Source organism: Bufo bufo, chromosome 9, assembly GCF_905171765.1.
Source record: "Bufo bufo chromosome 9, aBufBuf1.1, whole genome shotgun sequence".
NCBI lineage: Eukaryota > Metazoa > Chordata > Amphibia > Anura > Bufonidae > Bufo > Bufo bufo.
Genome location: NC_053397.1, coordinates 52,555,543 through 52,573,769, shown reverse-complemented (window position 1 = coordinate 52,573,769; position 18,227 = coordinate 52,555,543). Strand labels below are relative to the sequence as shown.

The 18,227-nt window shown below is 44.3% G+C and overlaps 2 protein-coding genes across 3 annotated transcripts in view; one reads left to right on the top strand and one right to left on the bottom strand.

The window, feature by feature from the left end:
• LOC120978724 (calcyphosin-like protein) overlaps positions 1-18,227 on the top strand; it is a 71,399-nt gene that overhangs the window by 7,738 nt on the left and 45,434 nt on the right. Inside the window, exon 1 of one of the 2 annotated variants that reach the window (XM_040407029.1) lies at positions 9,526-9,659. The exons of the other annotated variant lie outside the window; for it this stretch is intronic. The gene's annotated coding sequence lies outside the window, so the exon portion shown is untranslated. Of the gene's footprint in view, positions 1-9,525; positions 9,660-18,227 lie in introns of those variants that run through there. 2 annotated transcript variants of the gene reach the window in all.
• Positions 8,512-12,893, bottom strand: VMAC (vimentin type intermediate filament associated coiled-coil protein). Its single transcript, XM_040407031.1, has 2 exons — positions 12,333-12,893; positions 8,512-9,610 (listed from the first exon to the last, which is right to left on the bottom strand). Exons 1-2 carry the CDS (start codon positions 12,500-12,502, stop codon positions 9,301-9,303), a joined length of 480 nt encoding a protein of 159 aa, XP_040262965.1. The 5' UTR covers positions 12,503-12,893; the 3' UTR covers positions 8,512-9,300.

Here is an 18,227-nt window from a genome sequence, read left to right as displayed (position 1 = left end):
AAGCCTTGTAACATCCCCAAAAAATAAAATATCATTCCCAAAACAATTCAAGCATGAAGTAGACATATGGGGAATGTAAAGTCATCACAATTTTTGGGGGTATTACTATGTATTACAGAGGTAGAGAAACTGAAAATTTGAAATTTGCTAATTTTTCAAAATTTACGGTAAAAATTGTATTTTTTTATGCAAAAAAATTAACTTTTTGACCCAATTTTAGCAGTGTCATGAAGTACAATATGTGACGAAAAAACAATCTCAGAACGGCCTGGGTAAGTCAAAGCGTTTTAAAGTTATGAGCACTTAAAGTGACACTGGTCAGATTTGCAAAAAATGGCCTGGTCCTTAAGGTGAAAATGAGCCCGGTCCTTAAGGGGTTAAAGAATAACCCAAACTTTATGGTTGCAAGATTGAAAACCAGATGAACCTCTAAAACAGTGCTTCTCATATGACTATAGACACTCATTGAGGACTTCATGCTGGTCCATAAATGCAGACCTCCAGCTCCAAAAACATAAGGTACGTGGCATCCAGAAGGTACAGTATGCTTTTATTTATTTTACCATCTCATTGTTCCGTATAATTTAGGGCCCATTTACACGACCGTATGTTGCTTGCAGTCCGCAAAGTGTCTTCCGTTTATTGCGGAAAGTATTATTATTTTTTATAACGATTCAAAGGTGACATGACGGCATTAAGGTTTGCAGACACGGATTCACAAAATATAGATTGCATACAGAACATAGACTTGAATGTGGCCACAGACTGCATTTTGGGGACAAGTATAGCACATGTTCTATCTTTTAGGCCTCATGCATACGACTGTGTAGGTTTTGCGGTTCGCTAATTGCGAATCCGAAAACCATAGATACCAGCCATCGGTGTATTCCACATTTTGCAGAACAGATCGTCTAGCCCTCAATAGAACAGTCCTTGCCTTGTCTGTTATACAGAAAAGAATAGGAAATGGTCAATTTTTTTTTGAGAAGCCGCAGAACGGACGTGTTGATGTGGACAGCACACAGTGCTGTCCGCATTTTTTTTGTGGCCTCATTGAAGTCAATGGGTCAGCATCCGACTCCTAAAAAATGCAGCTCGGATGCGGACCCAAACCACGGTCACGTGCATGTGGCCTTATGCGGACATACAGGTGAAACTTGAAAAATTAGAATATCGTGCAAAAAAGTCCAATTATTTCAGTAATGCAAATTAAAAGGAATTGCATTAATTCCGCTTAAAATTAGAATTTTGTGAAAAGGTTCAATATTCTAGACTCAAAGTGTCACACTCTAGTCAGCTAATTAATCCATAGATAACTTGCCACAACCGGAATACCCCTTTAAGAAATGTGGCATATGGTGACAGCGATAGATCATCAATTAACTAACTGTGGCAATTTTGGCTCTCCTTCCATCTTTATCAGTTTTTAAATCCTCCCCAACATCACAAATGGCCCCTCCAGAGGCCTGCCCTGTGATTAGCCCTAGTTCTCACACGCAGCCTCCAGCACGGTAGAGGGGAAGCGTCTACCTCCACCTACCTCTCGTGTCTCTGTTGTAGGAAGAACCTGCTGTCACTCCCATGTAAGGAGCCAGCTCTTCACTTCTCCAGACCCAACCTCTCTACGCAGGGGCACTCCTCACTGGCAGGTCACTGCCTACTCCCATTCGCAGAAAGGGCAGCCCCTTTTAAAATACTAGTTACTCCGCCAATGTGAGCAATGCTGCGCCCTTATGCCTATTCTTTCTCACACTTTACTGGGCCTACACACAGTGTCGCCCACCCAGGAGAACTCATATCTGCATTAGGAAATCCATTTATCTGGTTCATCATTGGAGCAGAAAAGCTAAATTAAAGCTGTGATGATCTAGCCCTGTGATGGAAGAGGCCGAGTGCCCAAACTGCAACCCAAAACCCACTTATTTAGTGCAAAGTGCCAACACGGCAATTTACCCTGAATACTACAGTCCAATAGTATAGCTTACATGTACTTTATCACTTCGCTATAATAGCCTGCCTACAGTCAATGTGCTGCCTGTGTCGTTCATAGTGCGCCCTGCGCTGATGAATGGCAGGAGAGGTCTAAGGCATATTGGTACACCATAGACTTTTTCCCGGGTGCCCACAGAGAGGGCTTTGAGTGCCGCCTCTGGCACCTGTGCCATAGGTTGGCCACCACTGATCTAGCCCATGACGTACACCAAAGGAGTCCCACAGAGCCTATAATGAAGTCCATCAGGTTATGTCATTTTAGTGGAGAAAAATAGCACTGCATACTGTCTTCGGTCATTAAAGTTGTTTTTTTTACTGATGACCTATGCTCTGGATAGGTCATCAGTATCTGATCGTGAGGGTCCGACACCCAGGACCCCCGCTGATCAGCTGTTTGAGAAAGCTGCGGCGTTAACAGTAGCTGCCTTCTCTGCTTACCAAGCACAGCGCCGTGTATAGTGGCTTCACTTCTATGGGGCTGAGCGGTGTCTAGGCCATGTGACAGATGAACATGACGTCACTGGCCTAGGGAAAGCTGGATAAGGCCAAGGCTCTACTGCAAGTGCCTTCTCAAACAGCTGACACCCGGGACCCGCACCTATCCAGAGGATAAGGCATCAGTAAAAAAAAAAACACTTGGAAAGCCCATTTAATGGAAGCCACAGTGCACCAAAGGGAGGGATGTGGTTGCAGGGAGACCTAATCGGATCCTCCCTTGCCTTTTGACTTGCTATACACAAGCAATCAACAGTAAAAACTCAGATTGCCTCTTCCTGACAAGTCGTGGCAATTTGGTAATGTTCACATGTATACGTCTGTCATTCCAACTCTATGATAGCTCCTGATACAGGTAATACATGAGTAAATAAAATCCCAACAGCATTAGAGAGAATGGTGAATGTTTATTGTTCCAACCAAGTAAATGCAACATAACATAAGAAAATACAGAGGTCCATCAAGATACAATATTAATTGGTTCCAGGACGACCATTGTATGTTGAACCCATTGTAAGTTGAGTAATTGGTTTCAAAGCCCCAAAATGTCACCCAAGATAAGAGAAAATGAAGAGTTAAGAAAAATAAGCGGATAACTAAGACAGATAAAAGAAGTCCTTCCATATAACAGTCAGGAATAGCTGATAACTAGCAACTAATACAGCGATTTGGCCTTAATTGGATAGATCTGAGACATTGGATGTTGAGTTTGGTTTCAACTTACGATGGGTCAGAAAAGACCATTGTATGTGGAAAATACTGGAGGCCATTGTATCTTGAGGGATCACTGTACAGAATATACATTTTCTTCAGAATAGTTTACAAACAATAATCAGTAACATTATTTAAATACCCCACGAGGGTAAGACCAGTTGTAAGGGTCAGCTGGCGGTGGAGACATGGTCGAAAAACGGGCAGCCATGCAATCCGCAGCTCTCTTCTATAGATTATAGATATAAAAATATGATTGTTAATGGCCGTACTGCTTTAGGGCTCTTTCACACGAGCGTGTCCCTGGTAGGAATCGCGCTCCGTATGAGAGAGGGATCATGCGGTCTGGACTTAGGGAGTACACGGCATTATACTGATTGATAATGCTGTATGTCTCTGTCTGACCTTTCTGTAACAGAATCCTACAGACATAAAGCTGTCCGTATGGTTCTGGTACAGAAAGGTTAGTCTTCTCTAGTCCAGACCGCACGATCCCTCTCCCACATGGAGCGTGATTCCCGCAAGGGACACCCTCGTGTGAAAGAGTCCTCATGGGTAAACGTACAAAGCCACGTGGTCAGTACCAATTTGCAAAGTATTGACAATAAAGATATAATGATCCATAGAAAACAGCTGCGGTTAGCATGGCCGCATCTCAGCTGTGTGTTGACCACCCACCGCCGCTTCTGATCCTAAACTTAAAGGGGTTGTCTCACTTCAGCAAGTGGCATTTATCATGTAGAGAAAGTGAATACAAGGCACTTACTAATGTACTGTGATTGCCCATATTGCCTCTTTGCTGGCAGGATTCATTTCTCCATGACATTATATACACTGCTCCTTTCCATGGTTACGACCACCCTGCAATCCAGCAGTGGTAGTCATGCTTGTACACTACAGGAAAAAGCGCTGGCCTCTGTGGTGGCCGGGACCATGGGAGCGCGCATAGGCTCCCTATTTTTCTATAGTGTGTAGGCACGACCACCACTACTGGAATGCAGGGTGGTCGTAACTAACGGAACGAAGCACTGTATAATGTGATGGAAAAATGAATCCAGCAAGGGAGGCAATATGGACAATCACAATACATTAGTAAGTGGATTGTTTTAACTTTCTCTACATGATGAATGACATTTGTAGAAGTGAGACAACCCCTTTAATGAATTTTAGATAAAAATGCATTTAAGAGCATTTCCAATAACAGCAGATATTAACAGCAATTTTTGTAATATAAATGTAATTTTCGCCATTCCCCAACCTCCTGTCATGGCTTTTGCATATAGGATGGAACCATCGCGACGCCTTAAAACAGCCCATACTTCAGTAAACGTAGACTGTTACAATGGTTACTCCTTAGTTTAAATCGCAAATATAAAACACTCCCAGAAAGAGTCAGGTGAAGCGCTAGACTTTGGGGTTCATGAACACTGCGAGATCTACAGCTGTCAGACATACAGTAAAAGGGCAGGATGCTATGGCTTGCTTTTCTAGCTGTACCCGCACACTACGGGCACCAATGACCCTACGGAAGATCCTCACTCTTGTCCTGAACCTCCATGCATTCAGACACACTGTAATGTTTTCAGTAAGACTCACATACAGTATACAGAACTACCCAACCTACATACAAAACTGCAGAAGCTATAGGTTCCACATCCCAAAGTCAAGCGCCCCTGTGCGTAGTGCTGTAGGGGCAGAGGGGTCTATTCCTCTTTACCCCGGTGGGTGGAATCCAGAGTTTTGACTTATTAGTTTTGAATTATTTTTTACCAATTAATACCAGATGCCTACACGTGCAGATTTGCTTCAAATGTCTTTTATTCAATATGTTAATTACGGTAGCTTCTGAAGGTGCCCAGGGGCGGCGTTCATGCGGCCGGTGCCCAGGCCCCTCTGCGCTTTTCATACGAAACCCCTTCCCTTTCACCCCTCTGGCCCGCCCTAGGTTCTTCTGATTACATCTTCCTCTTAGTGAGAAATCCAGCGCCAGATTTGCCCCACCTGCGCGCTTCATTCCCCATTATGGGCAGAGGCACAAGAGCATTTAATGCGCATGTGCCGGCCCATACATCCCGATCTAGCCGGCCTTGTGCCTCTGCCCATAAAATTTAATAAAATGATGCAAATCCTCAAATAATCCATGTTAATTCCAGGTTGTGAGGCACCAAAACACGAAAAAAGTCAAGGGGGGGGAATACTTTTGCAAGGCACTGTAATTATGGAGCAGCCCTCTTGCTTGAGCTGCTATAAAGGCTACTTTCATATCAGCATAATGCCTGGAACCGCCAGATCCCCATTGATTATAAAGGGATCTGATGGGGATCCAGACGCTTTCTGGCATAAATGGCGACTTTCGGCAGGACAAAAAGTCCTGCGTGCACGACTTTTTGTCCACATGAAAGCCTGGATTTTTGCCAGGAAGCGTATGGATCCCTTTATAGACCATGGAGATGGCGGTTCCTGGCATTACCTAGCTATGCCTGATACAGTGAACTCCGGCAGGCTGTTCCTCTACCGCTAAAAACTGATCTGAATTTAGCCTTCCAGCATTCAAAAATGTGCTTTACAGCAGCCACATGGACCATGTTTTGGTCCATATGGACTTGTAGACTTGAGAGGACTCAAACTCACAAACTTCTTCGGGAGAATGTAGGGGTCACTGTTGAATACTAGAATGTATCACCTTTCATTGTAATCTGCTTGTCATGATAATGAGATGACTGCTAAGAAGTGATTCTTACAAAACAGAAATGGTCATACTATTGTGAGGCTCAGTGTGAAAACTGCATATATATAATGCCCTTTGTGTGACCAGTCAATGAGGCGTGGGCAGTGAAAACTGTTCAAAGAATATTTCATATACTTCAAGCCCAAACAGGTTTTTCAAGATAATAACATAATTGGCTACAGGATGGAAATGGCATAAAACAACAAATGTAATCTTCTCACCTGTCGCCTTGGGGGATTTATCAGGCGAGTATATATATTTTTTGTTACTTTATGCCATTTCTGCCCTTTAGTTTAATGTCGGAAAACCTCCTTAGGGCTCATTCACACGGCCGTATGAACAGATTATCACCCATTCCGCAATTTTGCGGAAGGTCTGCGGATCCATTCATTTCTATGGGCCCTCAAAAGATGCGGACAGCACACCGCGTGCTGTCCGCATTCGTTATTCTCTACCGCGGCTCCGCAGAAAAGATAGAACATGTCCTATTCTTATCCGTAATCGCGGACAAGAATAGGCAGTTTCTTTTATGATTGCGGCCATGTGCAGTCCGCAAATTGCGGAACGCACATGGCCGGTGTCCGTGTTTTGCGGATCCGCAAAGCACTACGGCCGTCTGAATGGGCCCTCAACCACATGACAATCCACAAATTTTTACTACATCGGTAAAAAAAACAAAGCAAAACAAAAAACATATTGCACCCTATAGACAAGAATATGTACATATACAGGTATGAGTATCTTTTCGCTTTAGTTGGTATATAGGCATGCATCTACAGAATTACTATAACACCCTTATTGGTACCGTGACTGTAAAATCACAATACCCAAAACCACCACCAAACTCATCCAGATGAAGTATTTAAAACTGCAGTCAACCAACAGTAAATGTAAAAGTAAACTATTAGTACAAACCCTGCATAAAACACAAACGGGCATACGGGTAGAAGAGCTGTATCCATGGTCATATGTTACCATGCCAGCTTCCCATCGCTGTGTTCGACCTGTCCTCACGGCCGTCATTATGACTCTTTGGTTTGGCTGACTCGCTATGTCACATATGACTGCTGATCTTCTATGTTTTCACATTTAACATGCAGTCCATTGACAATCCTGCTCTCCCACAGCATACGAACCACGTGTGGTTTACAATAAATTCTTCCATCATGCATCAGGAATGCCTTGAGGTGCATTGGTTTATATTGTAAACTTAAAAAAAAAAATCATGAATGTAACACAAATTCAATATACTAGTATGAGAAAACAAAACGGAATGGTGAAAAGTAATAAAAATTGGAATGTCACTTTCTGCTATTTCCTGTGATATCAACCCAATTTAGTTCCCTTAGTGTTATTTAGTCTACATGAGTGACGGTACATTTTTCCCTGACTCTCAGTAAGGGCCCATTTAGTGCTTTGCGGATCTGCAAATTGCAAACACGGATACCGTCGGTGTGCGTTCCAAAATTTGTGGACCGCACGTGGCCGCAACCTTAATAGAAAATGCCTATTCTTCTCCGCGCTCTATCTTTTTTGCGGAGCCATGGAACGGAACCACGGATGTGCTGTCCGCATCTTTTGAGGCCCCATTGAAATGAATGGGTCCGCATCCATTCTATAAAATTGCGGAACGGATGCGGACTCATTCGGCCGTCTGAATAAGCCCTAAGTGTATAATCACACTGTGTGTTTTTGTGTGGATTTTGGTGCATATTCTATGCTGAAATCTGTGCAAAGTCCGAGCACAATCCGCCATCTGTTGTCGTCACTGTATATAAAACTGCATCACTGCAAAATAAATGTCCCTTCTTGGCATGGTTTAAAGGGCTTCTGTCACTCCACTAAACTCATATATTTTTTTTTGTCTCCTTAAAATCCTTATGCTGCGATTTCTCAATATATAGGGCTATTACTCAGTTGGGTTCAGTAGTTATATAAAAAAACTGACTTTTATAATATGCAAATTACCTGTCTACCAGCAAGTAGGGCGGCTACCTGCTGCTAGCAGCCGCATCCTCCATTCATAATGACGCCCCCTCCTCATGTTGATTGACAGGGCCAGCGGACGCGCTCGTTCTCTGCTGGCCCTGTCTGCGTTTTAAATATCGCACCGGTCTTCAGTTGGCGCAGGCGCACTGAGTGGAGGACACTCGCTCGGCCGCTCCATCCTCAGTGCGCCTGCGCCGGGTGTACATGTGACGTCATCGGCACAGGCGCACTGAGGATGGAGCGCAGCCGAGCGAGCGTCCTCCCCTCAGTGCGCCTGCGCCGACTCAAGACAGGTACGGCGCCGGCGCCAGATTTTGAATGCAGACAGGGGCAGTCAGAAAACGAGCGCGTCTGCTGGCCCTGTCAATCAACATGAGGAGGGGGCGTCATTATGAATGGAGGATGCGGCTGCTAGCAGCAGGTAGCCACCCTACCTGCTGCTAGAGAGGTAATTTGCATATTATAAAAGTCAGTTTTTTATATAACTACTGAACCAAACTGAGTAATAGCCCTATATATTGAAATCGCAGCATAAGGATTTTAAGGAGACAAAAAAAAAAAAAAAAAGTTTCGTGGAGTGACAGAAGGCCTTTAAGCGCAGAAACTATGGAGGCTGTCCTCATACAGATTAGGCCTGACTAAACAGGACGGATCTGCAGCAGGACGTGCTACAAAGGGTCAGTTTCGGATTTCTGCCATGGACTCCTCTGCAAATACACATTGGAGGTCATTTATCAAAGACCAGAGTTTTACGCCAGCCTTTGATATCCCCTTCACCTCCAGAGGATGCGTGTAATTTATGGTGAAGTGTAGGCCTCGTTATAAATTAGGGGCATCCTCCAGCACTCCGTGCGCCTAGATTGAAATTTCAATCTCTATTTATGGCAGGAAACTGGTGGAAATTATAATAAATGTTCAGGGGTCCATGGCACAGCCCCTGCCATGCCCTCAACCTGCCCCTGCCACTCTCCAGTGGCAAAGGCGGTGTAGAAACGACACGTGTGCCTAGATTTAGGAGCAGTAGCATTCAAATTTAGATACGCCAAATTTATTAAGAGGCATACTACACCTCCAAATAAATTTGGTGGATTTTACGCCAGCACACTCTAGCGTAAGACGGGTGTGTAAAATGCCAGTCAGGTATATGGAACATGGGGAAATGTAATGATGTGCACGAGCTACAAATCATCTAAAAATCTCAAGACTGAGTTTTTACAGCATAAAACGGATTCATAAAATACTGTGCTGGGGCATCAGAAACACCTGAATTTAGTTAATCAAAAACCCTTGTAAATAAGATGTATGTAAATTTGTAACATATAAAAGTATAGAAAAATACCTTAACCTTAAAAAAGAACCTGCACATATAAGTAACATATTTCTCCTTATACAGTGGTTCCAAAAAGTGTTCTGTCTACATCAGAGTCTTCGAGGTCTTCCTCGCTTTGAGCGTAGTCTGGAACGCTCGGGAGTCCGTTGCAGTGCTCCACATGAGGTAAACAAGGAATTCCTTCTGCTTCAGCCATAAGAGAAACTAAAGCATTCAACAGCGGTCGGCTGTGACACATCCGGGCCATAAGTCGGCTGTGGTGTCGAAGGCGCTCCAGCTCCCGGTCCTTATCTTTGATGGCGGACATCAACTTTTGCATTTCCTCTTCAGATTGTGCTAACCGTTTTTGAAGTTCAGCAATTGCTCTATAAATATGAGAGCAAAAAACAACAACAGTCAATCCAATATCTTGGGGTGAGTTATATAACCATATGGAAATGAAAATTCAAAAACAAATTTGAATGAAGAACTTTAAAGAGAGAGTCTGTCAGCAAGTTTGAATATGTAAAACTACTGACAGCACTATGTAGGGACTGGGGAGAGCAGGACAAATATAGCTTTTGTGGAGCTTTTGTTATCAGGAGTAGTGTGAATATTCTGACAGATTCTGCTCCTGGAAGCCTCACTGTGAAGTGCTCTCTGCATTGAGCTGCTCCACAGCCCCGCCCCTCTGCTCTGAGTGACAGCTGTACTAGTCTCCTGCTTGGATGCTACAGCTGTACTAGTCTCCTGCTTGGATGCTACAGCTGTACTAGTCTCCTGCTTGGATGCTACAGCTGTACTAGTCTCCTGCTTGGATGCTACAGCTGTACGTCAGAGCAGCTCTTTGCAAAAACAGCAAATAGATTTTCCATTTCTGCACTAAAACGAACCACCGCGTGAGAACATACCATGTAAAGGAGTAATGAAACTGTATGCAACAAACTTTGTAATGTTATCCTTTTACTTATGGAAATTTGCACTTCTCAGAAGAAATAATTTTTTTGTCCTTGCCTTCCCACTGTAAGGGTACGGCCACACAGTCAGGTTTTAAGATGCAGTATCTGAAGCCTGAACCAGGAGTGAACTCGAAAAAGAGGAAAACTCATATCTGGCCTTTATACTTTTTATCCTTTTATTATCCACTTCCAAAACTGCAGCAGGAAACTGTACAGTAATAGTCTATAACAATCTATAATTGTCTATAACAATATAAAAAAACTTAATTTTTTTTACCATCTATTTTTAAGTCAACATCGCTATATGTTGACTTATTATGTTGACTTATTATTTTTTGAAAGATGACCAGTAGCATATTAGATGCCAGTTTTCACACAAAAAAAAAATGAATTTTTGTGCCCTTTTTATTTACAGTTACCATAAATAATGTATTTAGTACTGGTTGTTATGGTTACTGAGATTGTTTACTGCTTAGTGATATTTATTTAATAAAGTGCATCGAAAAAAAAATATGTTTATTGTAATTATTTTTGTAATGTAATCGTGATCACACCTGGCCCTGACTTCTCCTAAAGTTTCACACTGCCCTATGCGCTTCAGTATCCGGGTCAGGCGCCGTACAGGAAAGAGGCTCGCGGGCCGTTCTCTTCTGTACTGCAAACCTTTTTCCTGTACTGCGCCTGAACCGGATATTGAGGCGCACGGAGCATCGCGACATCTTCAGAGAAGTCAGGGCCAGGCGTGATCACGTTTACACTGTCTGGCCCTGTCAAAGTAGAGAGGACGCAGCAGTTGCAGAGAGAGCTGAGCCTCTAGGAGCAAAAGGTAACGCCCCCGTTGCTCCTAGAGGCTCATTTGCATATATTAAAACATTATTTTTCTTAGCAATGGGGGCACATATGAACATGGGACCAACACAGATGCCTTCAGCTGCCAAGCGCACATGTAACAGGTCAGCCAGTGTCATAAGTCTGTTGACAGATGCCCTTTAAATGGGAGTCCACTCTGTAGTTAAAAAAAAAAATTGGAGTCCTCCTGTAGATTAGCCCAGTGTTTCCCAACCAGTGTGCCTCCAGCTGTTGCAAAACTACAACTCCCAGCATGCCCGCACAGCCTTTGGCTGTGCGGGCATGCTGGGAGTTGTAGTTTTGCAACAGCTGGAGGCACACTGTTTGGGAAACACTGGATTAGCCTCACTGAATAGCGAAATCGGTGTGCTGATCCGTGGCATGTCAACTGCAAATGAGCGGCAGAAAACCAGGGATCGGACTTGATTTTCCACCATGGATTTTATGGCAAATACATCTTAGGTTTTTCCAACATGTATTTCTGCGGTGTGAACATGCCTTAAAGGGATTGTCCAGGCTTTTAATATTGATGAGCTATGCTCAGGATATTGATGACCTATCCACTGGATAGGTCATCAATATCAGATTGGCGGGGGTCCAACACCCAACCCCCTTTCCCTGCCAATCAGCTGTTTGAAAAAACGACGACGCGCGTAGTGCGCACGCGCCGTCTCCCTTCTTTCTTCCTGTTCACCTCTGCTGTCTATGGTCTTTGCTATAGACAGCAGCGGTGAGAAGGGAGATGGCACATGCGCACGCCGTCTCCTCATGCAGCTGATCGGCGGGGGTGCTGGGTGTCGGACCCCCGCCGATCTGATATTGGTGACCTATATCCTGAGGATAGGTCCTCAATATCCTGAGGATAGGTCCTCAATATCCTGAGGATAGGTCCTCAATATCCTGAGGATAGGTCCTCAATATCCTGAGGATAGGTCCTCAATAGTAAAAGCCCGGACAACCCCTTTAATATTTTATACATAGGCATACGTGTATCAGTATGGTTCACACTTCTCTCTGCCAACTGTGTTTTGTGAGAACGATTGCAGACTTGGTGATGAGCACAGACTTGTCAAACAGCAGCTGTTGCCGACTAGCCCAGCAGCTATAATACAGGTGTGACATAACAGGAGTGCCATGCAGGCCTCCTACTTCTGGGAAGGGTGCGTTACCAGCGCAGCAGCAATGTTGCAGGCACACAAGCCTTCTGGTTAGCTACGGGAGACTAAATTAAAGTTTGAAGTAAAGTAAAGTAAAGAGAATCATCTACGTATCTTCCGGCGCATGTGATTATACAACTGACCTGTCTTTGGCCTCAACCATGTCCCTTATGGAAGCCTGGTACTGCTCATCCTTCCGAATAAGACTCTCGGCTTGCTCTCTTATTGTGCCCTCCAGCTCTGCCACTCGGTGGTGTAATGCTGCCAAGTGGGCATTAGCTTCTTTAATCTGAACTGTGCTTAAGGCAGACATATTCAGCTGAAAACTTCTCAGGCCAGATCCATGAAGAGCGAGCAATCTCCGGTAAGGGTCAGAGTAAAGGATCTTCTGCTGTCATTGTAGGTTGCTATACCCATGCTTCATGCACATACTCAGGAATCCAACATTTACAAAGAAGTGAAGGCAGACAGTCCAGACAAGCTACTTGTCTATGGAGTGCAAGCTCTGCAGCCCAGCGTGAAAGGAAGTGCTGATACAGCTGGCGAAGGGTCCGCAACCATGCAGCCGGTCAGGAGCTGTTGCTTGGTGAAGGTGGCACAAAAACTGTCAATGAGCCCAAACAGTAGCCGCCAATTACAGGAAGAAATAAGCAGAAAAGTAAAAATTTAACTTTGAGCAGCTGTCGATGCAGGAAGCTTCCAGTGCTGGGAGGTGATTGGGTGAACACTAGGGGGCGGGCGCGAGCTGCTTATTGGCCAAGCCCAGCCAGTGTGGGATAAGCTGGAGATTAACTCTACAGTGCCCGGACCTCACTGTAGAGCTGACCCGTCAGCCATAACTGGGTGCACTACTGCAGGATTTACATTCTCATGCCTCCCAAGTGTCCCTCTTTTGGAGAGACAGTCCCTCTTTTTGACCCAAGTCCCTCTTTGATCCTTAAATGTCCCTCTTTTTGACCCAGGGAATTAATGCAGAAATGTGTATTAATAGATTTACTAAATTACTCCTTACCAAAGTGTCTGTATGGTTTCTACCTGTATATTAGACCAGAACTTCATTATTTGGTGCAATTTCTACCTTAAAATATCTATAATCCGATGATTTATCTGCTAATATTTAAATGGATATTGAAGCGCAAGAAAAAAAATTGTCCCAGGGGCTCCACATGCTGTAAAAAAATATATGAACTTACACTCACCTCCCCGATCCCCAGCTGCTGAAGTTGTGACGGAGTCAGTAATTATGCCCTGGGCGGAGTTAGAGGCGTGGCCTAGTATGGAAAAACTGCCGTGATGCGCGCCGCACATATTGTCCCTCTGCGATTTTCAAAAGTGGGGAGGTATGCATTATTACTAAATATCTGAGAGGGAGCTGCAGGATAATAATAATAATAATTATTATTATTATTATTATTATTATTATTATTATTATTATTATATCTGAGTAGTAGTGGGTCTTTATTGACTTACTCAACGACATAAGGCTCTACTATTGTGCCCTGGGTCAGACATATAAATGGTTTCTAAATCCTACTGTGCTAAATCTGATCCGTCTGCAGCAGGATTAAAACTCTTCTTTATAAGAACGCTAGATCCTAGTGGGCTAAAGGATATTGTTATATATACAATTTACATTGTATCAGTGGAGCTTGTATCAATTCATTGGATTGTAGCAATGACATTCTACCTTGTATCAATCTAATTGTGTTCATTCTTTTAAAGGGCAGATTTGTCCCTATGACACCGGCTGACCTGTTACATGTGCACTTGGCAGCTGAAGGCGTCTGTGTTGGTCCCATGTTCATCTGTGCCCTCATTACTGAGAAACATGATAATTGAATGTATGCAAATGAGCCTCTAGGAGCAACGGGAGCGTTGCAGTTAGGCCCCTTTCACACGGGCGAGTTTTCCGCGCGGGTGCAATGCGTGAGTTGAGCGCATTGCATCCGCACTGAATCATGACCCATTCATTTCTATGGGGCTGTGCACATGAGCGGTGATTTTCACGCATCACTTGTGCGTTGCGTGAAAATCGCAGCATGCTCCTCTTTGTGCGTTTTTCACGTAACGCAGGCGCCATAGAAATGAATGGGGTTGCGTGAAAATCGCAAGCATCCGCAAGTAAGTGCAGATGCGGTGCGATTTTCACGCACAGTTGCTAGGTGACGATCGGGATGGGGACCCGATCATTATTATTTTCCCTTATAACATGGTTATAAGGGAAAATAATAGCATTCTGAATACAGAATGCAAAGTAAAACAGCGCTGGAGGGGTTTAAAATAAATAAATAAATAAATAAATAAATAAATAAAATTTAACTCACCTTAATCCACTTATAAGGGAAAATAATACAATCTACACTACAACTAACCCAAACCTGAACTTCTGTGAAGAAGTTCGGGTCTGGGTACCATAGTCAGTTTTTTATCACACGCGTGCAAAACACATTGCACCCGCGCGATAAAAACTGAACATTGGAACGCAATCGCAGTCAAAACTGACTTCAATTGCGTACCTACTCACGCGGGTTTGCCGCAATGCACCGGGACGCATCCGGACATGCTCGTCTGCAAAGGGCCTAACTGTCCCTCTTTGACCATCCAAAAAGTTGGGAGGTGTGCATACTGTACAGCGCAGTCAGGTGTGACAGTATACAGTGTACAGCGCAGTCAGGTGTGACAATATACAGTGTACAGCGCAGTCAGGTGTGACAGTATACAGTGTACAGCGCAGTCAGGTGTGACAATATACAGTGTACAGCGCAGTCAGGTGTGACAATATACAGTGTACAGCGCAGTCAGGTGTGACAATATACACTGTACAGCGCAGTCAGGTGTGACAGTATACAGTGTACAGCGCAGTCAGGTGTGACAATATACAGTGTACAGCGCAGTCAGGTGTGACAATATACAGTGTACAGCGCAGTCAGGTGTGACAATATACACTGTACAGTGCAGTCAGGTGTGACAGTATACAGTGTACAGCGCAGTCAGGTGTGACAATATACAGTGTACAGCGCAGTCAGGTGTGACAATATACACTGTACAGCGCAGTCAGGTGTGACAGTATACAGTGTACAGCGCAGTCAGGTGTGACAATATACAGTGTACAGCGCAGTCAGGTGTGACAATATACAGTGTACAGCGCAGTCAGGTGTGACAGTATACAGTGTACAGCGCAGTCAGGTGTAACAATATACAGTGTACAGCGCAGTCAGGTGTGACAATATACACTGTACAGTGCAGTCAGGTGTGACAATATACAGTGTACAGCGCAGTCAGGTGTGACAATATACACTGTACAGCGCAGTCAGGTGTGACAATATACACTGTACAGTGCAGTCAGGTGTGACAATATACAGTGTACAGCGCAGTCAGGTGTGACAATATACACTGTACAGCGCAGTCAGGTGTGACAGTATACAGTGTACAGCGCAGTCAGGTGTGACAATATACACTGTACAGCGCAGTCAGGTGTAACAATATACAGTGTACAGCGCAGTCAGGTGTGACAATATACACTGTACAGCGCAGTCAGGTGTGACAATATACAGTGTACAGCGCAGTCAGGTGTGACAATATACAGTGTACAGCGCAGTCAGGTGTGACAATATACACTGTACAGCGCAGTCAGGTGTGACAGTATACAGTGTACAGCGCAGTCAGGTGTGACAGTATACAGTGTACAGCGCAGTCAGGTGTGACAATATACACTGTACAGCGCAGTCAGGTGTGACAGTATACAGTGTACAGCGCAGTCAGGTGTGACAATATACACTGTACAGCGCAGTCAGGTGTGACAATATACAGTGTACAGCGCAGTCAGGTGTGACAGTATACAGTGTACAGCGCAGTCAGGTGTGACAATATACACTGTACAGTGCAGTCAGGTGTGACAGTATACAGTGTACAGCGCAGTCAGGTGTGACAATATACAGTGTACAGCGCAGTCAGGTGTGACAGTATACAGTGTACAGCGCAGTCAGGTGTGACAATATACACTGTACAGCGCAGTCAGGTGTGACAATATACAGTGTACAGCGCAGTCAGGTGTGACAATATACAGTGTACAGCGCAGTCAGGTGTGACAATATACACTGTACAGCGCAGTCAGGTGTGACAATATACACTGTACAGCGCAGTCAGGTGTGACAATATACACTGTACAGCGCAGTCAGGTATGACAATATACAGTGTACAGCGCAGTCAGGTGTGACAATATACACTGTACAGCGCAGTCAGGTGTGACAATATACACTGTACAGCGCAGTCAGGTGTGACAATATACACTGTACAGCACAGTCAGGTGTGACAATATACACTGTACAGCGCAGTCAGGTGTGACAGTATACAGTGTACAGCGCAGACAGGTATGACAATATACAGTGTACAGCGCAGTCAGGTGTGACAATATACACTGTACAGCGCAGTCAGGTGTGACAATATACACTGTACAGCGCAGTCAGGTGTGACAATATACACTGTACAGCGCAGTCAGGTGTGACAATATACACTGTACAGCGCAGTCAGGTGTGACAATATACACTGTACAGCGCAGTCAGGTGTGACAATATACACTGTACAGCGCAGTCAGGTATGACAATATACAGTGTACAGCGCAGTCAGGTGTGACAATATACACTGTACAGCGCAGTCGGGTGTGACAATATACACTGTACAGCGCAGTCAGGTGTGACAATATACACTGTACAGCACAGTCAGGTGTGACAATATACAGTGTACAGCGCAGTCAGGTGTGACAATATACACTGTACAGCGCAGTCAGGTGTGACAATATACACTGTACAGCGCAGTCAGGTGTGACAATATACACTGTACAGCGCAGTCAGGTGTGACAATATACACTGTACAGCGCAGTCAGGTATGACAATATACAGTGTACAGCGCAGTCAGGTGTGACAATATACACTGTACAGCGCAGTCGGGTGTGACAATATACACTGTACAGCGCAGTCAGGTGTGACAATATACACTGTACAGCACAGTCAGGTGTGACAATATACAGTGTACAGCGCAGTCAGGTGTGACAATATACACTGTACAGCGCAGTCAGGTGTGACAATATACACTGTACAGCGCAGTCAGGTGTGACAATATACACTGTACAGCGCAGTCAGGTGTGACAATATACACTGTACAGCTCTCACACAGCGCAGACATCTCAGATTCATGTTATCAAGAAAGAACCACAGGAAACTCACCAGGCAGCCTAGTATCTGACTCCTCCCACACAACTGATCACATGGTCATGACATCACCAAAGGTCCTTTAGCTGACGGGTTTAGCATCTACCACAGTGTATGGGCTCCTGGGAGGATTAGGTCACATGATACAGAGACATGAGGGGTGAAGAGTAGTGTTTAGGAAGCTGTTGCACTTTTGGTGGCTGTGGGGCGTTTTTGAAGGAGTTCTGTGTGGTCCTTTGTCTGTGCTGGGTTTAGGGCAATTTATATAACCCCAAAAAGGAGGACATGACACCTGGGACAGTGGGGCACGATGCTGAATGGAAACCATAATTATGTATCAGTGTCAGACAAATTATTCTTGAAATCTATAAGATAAACGACTGTTTAAAAATCATATTTTCAATTGGCCTTTATAAAAAATATTGAGCTGTTCAGTCACAAAGGGTTAACAGTTTTTCTAACTGTGTGACTGGTACTTTCACTTTGTGGTCATCTAATTACCCTTAGGCTACCCTCACACATGCGGCAGAGTGATTGGGCAAGCCGGAACTGCCTGCCGGATACAGCCAAACATATGCCAACTAATGGCATTTGTAAGACTGATCAGGATCCTGATCAGTCAGAAAAATGCATTGAAATACCGGATCCGTCTTTCCGGTGTCATCCGGCAAAACGGATCTGGCATTTATTTTTTTCACCTTTTTTTCGGTCTGCGCAGGACAGATCCGGCATTCCGGCACTAATACATTCCTATGGAAAAAAATGCCGGATCCGGCATTCAGGCAAGTCTTCAGTTTTTTTGGCTGAAGATAAAACCGTAGCATGCTGATT

Excerpts from the sequence above, each read along its gene's own strand:
- VMAC (XM_040407031.1), bottom strand. The coding sequence starts at position 12,502 with ATGTCTGCCTTAAGCACAGTTCAGATTAAAGAAGCTAATGCCCACTTG. Across the intron at positions 9,611-12,332 it reads ATGGTTGAGGCCAAAGACAG|AGCAATTGCTGAACTTCAAA; the intron begins GTCAGTTGTATA and ends TCATATTTATAG.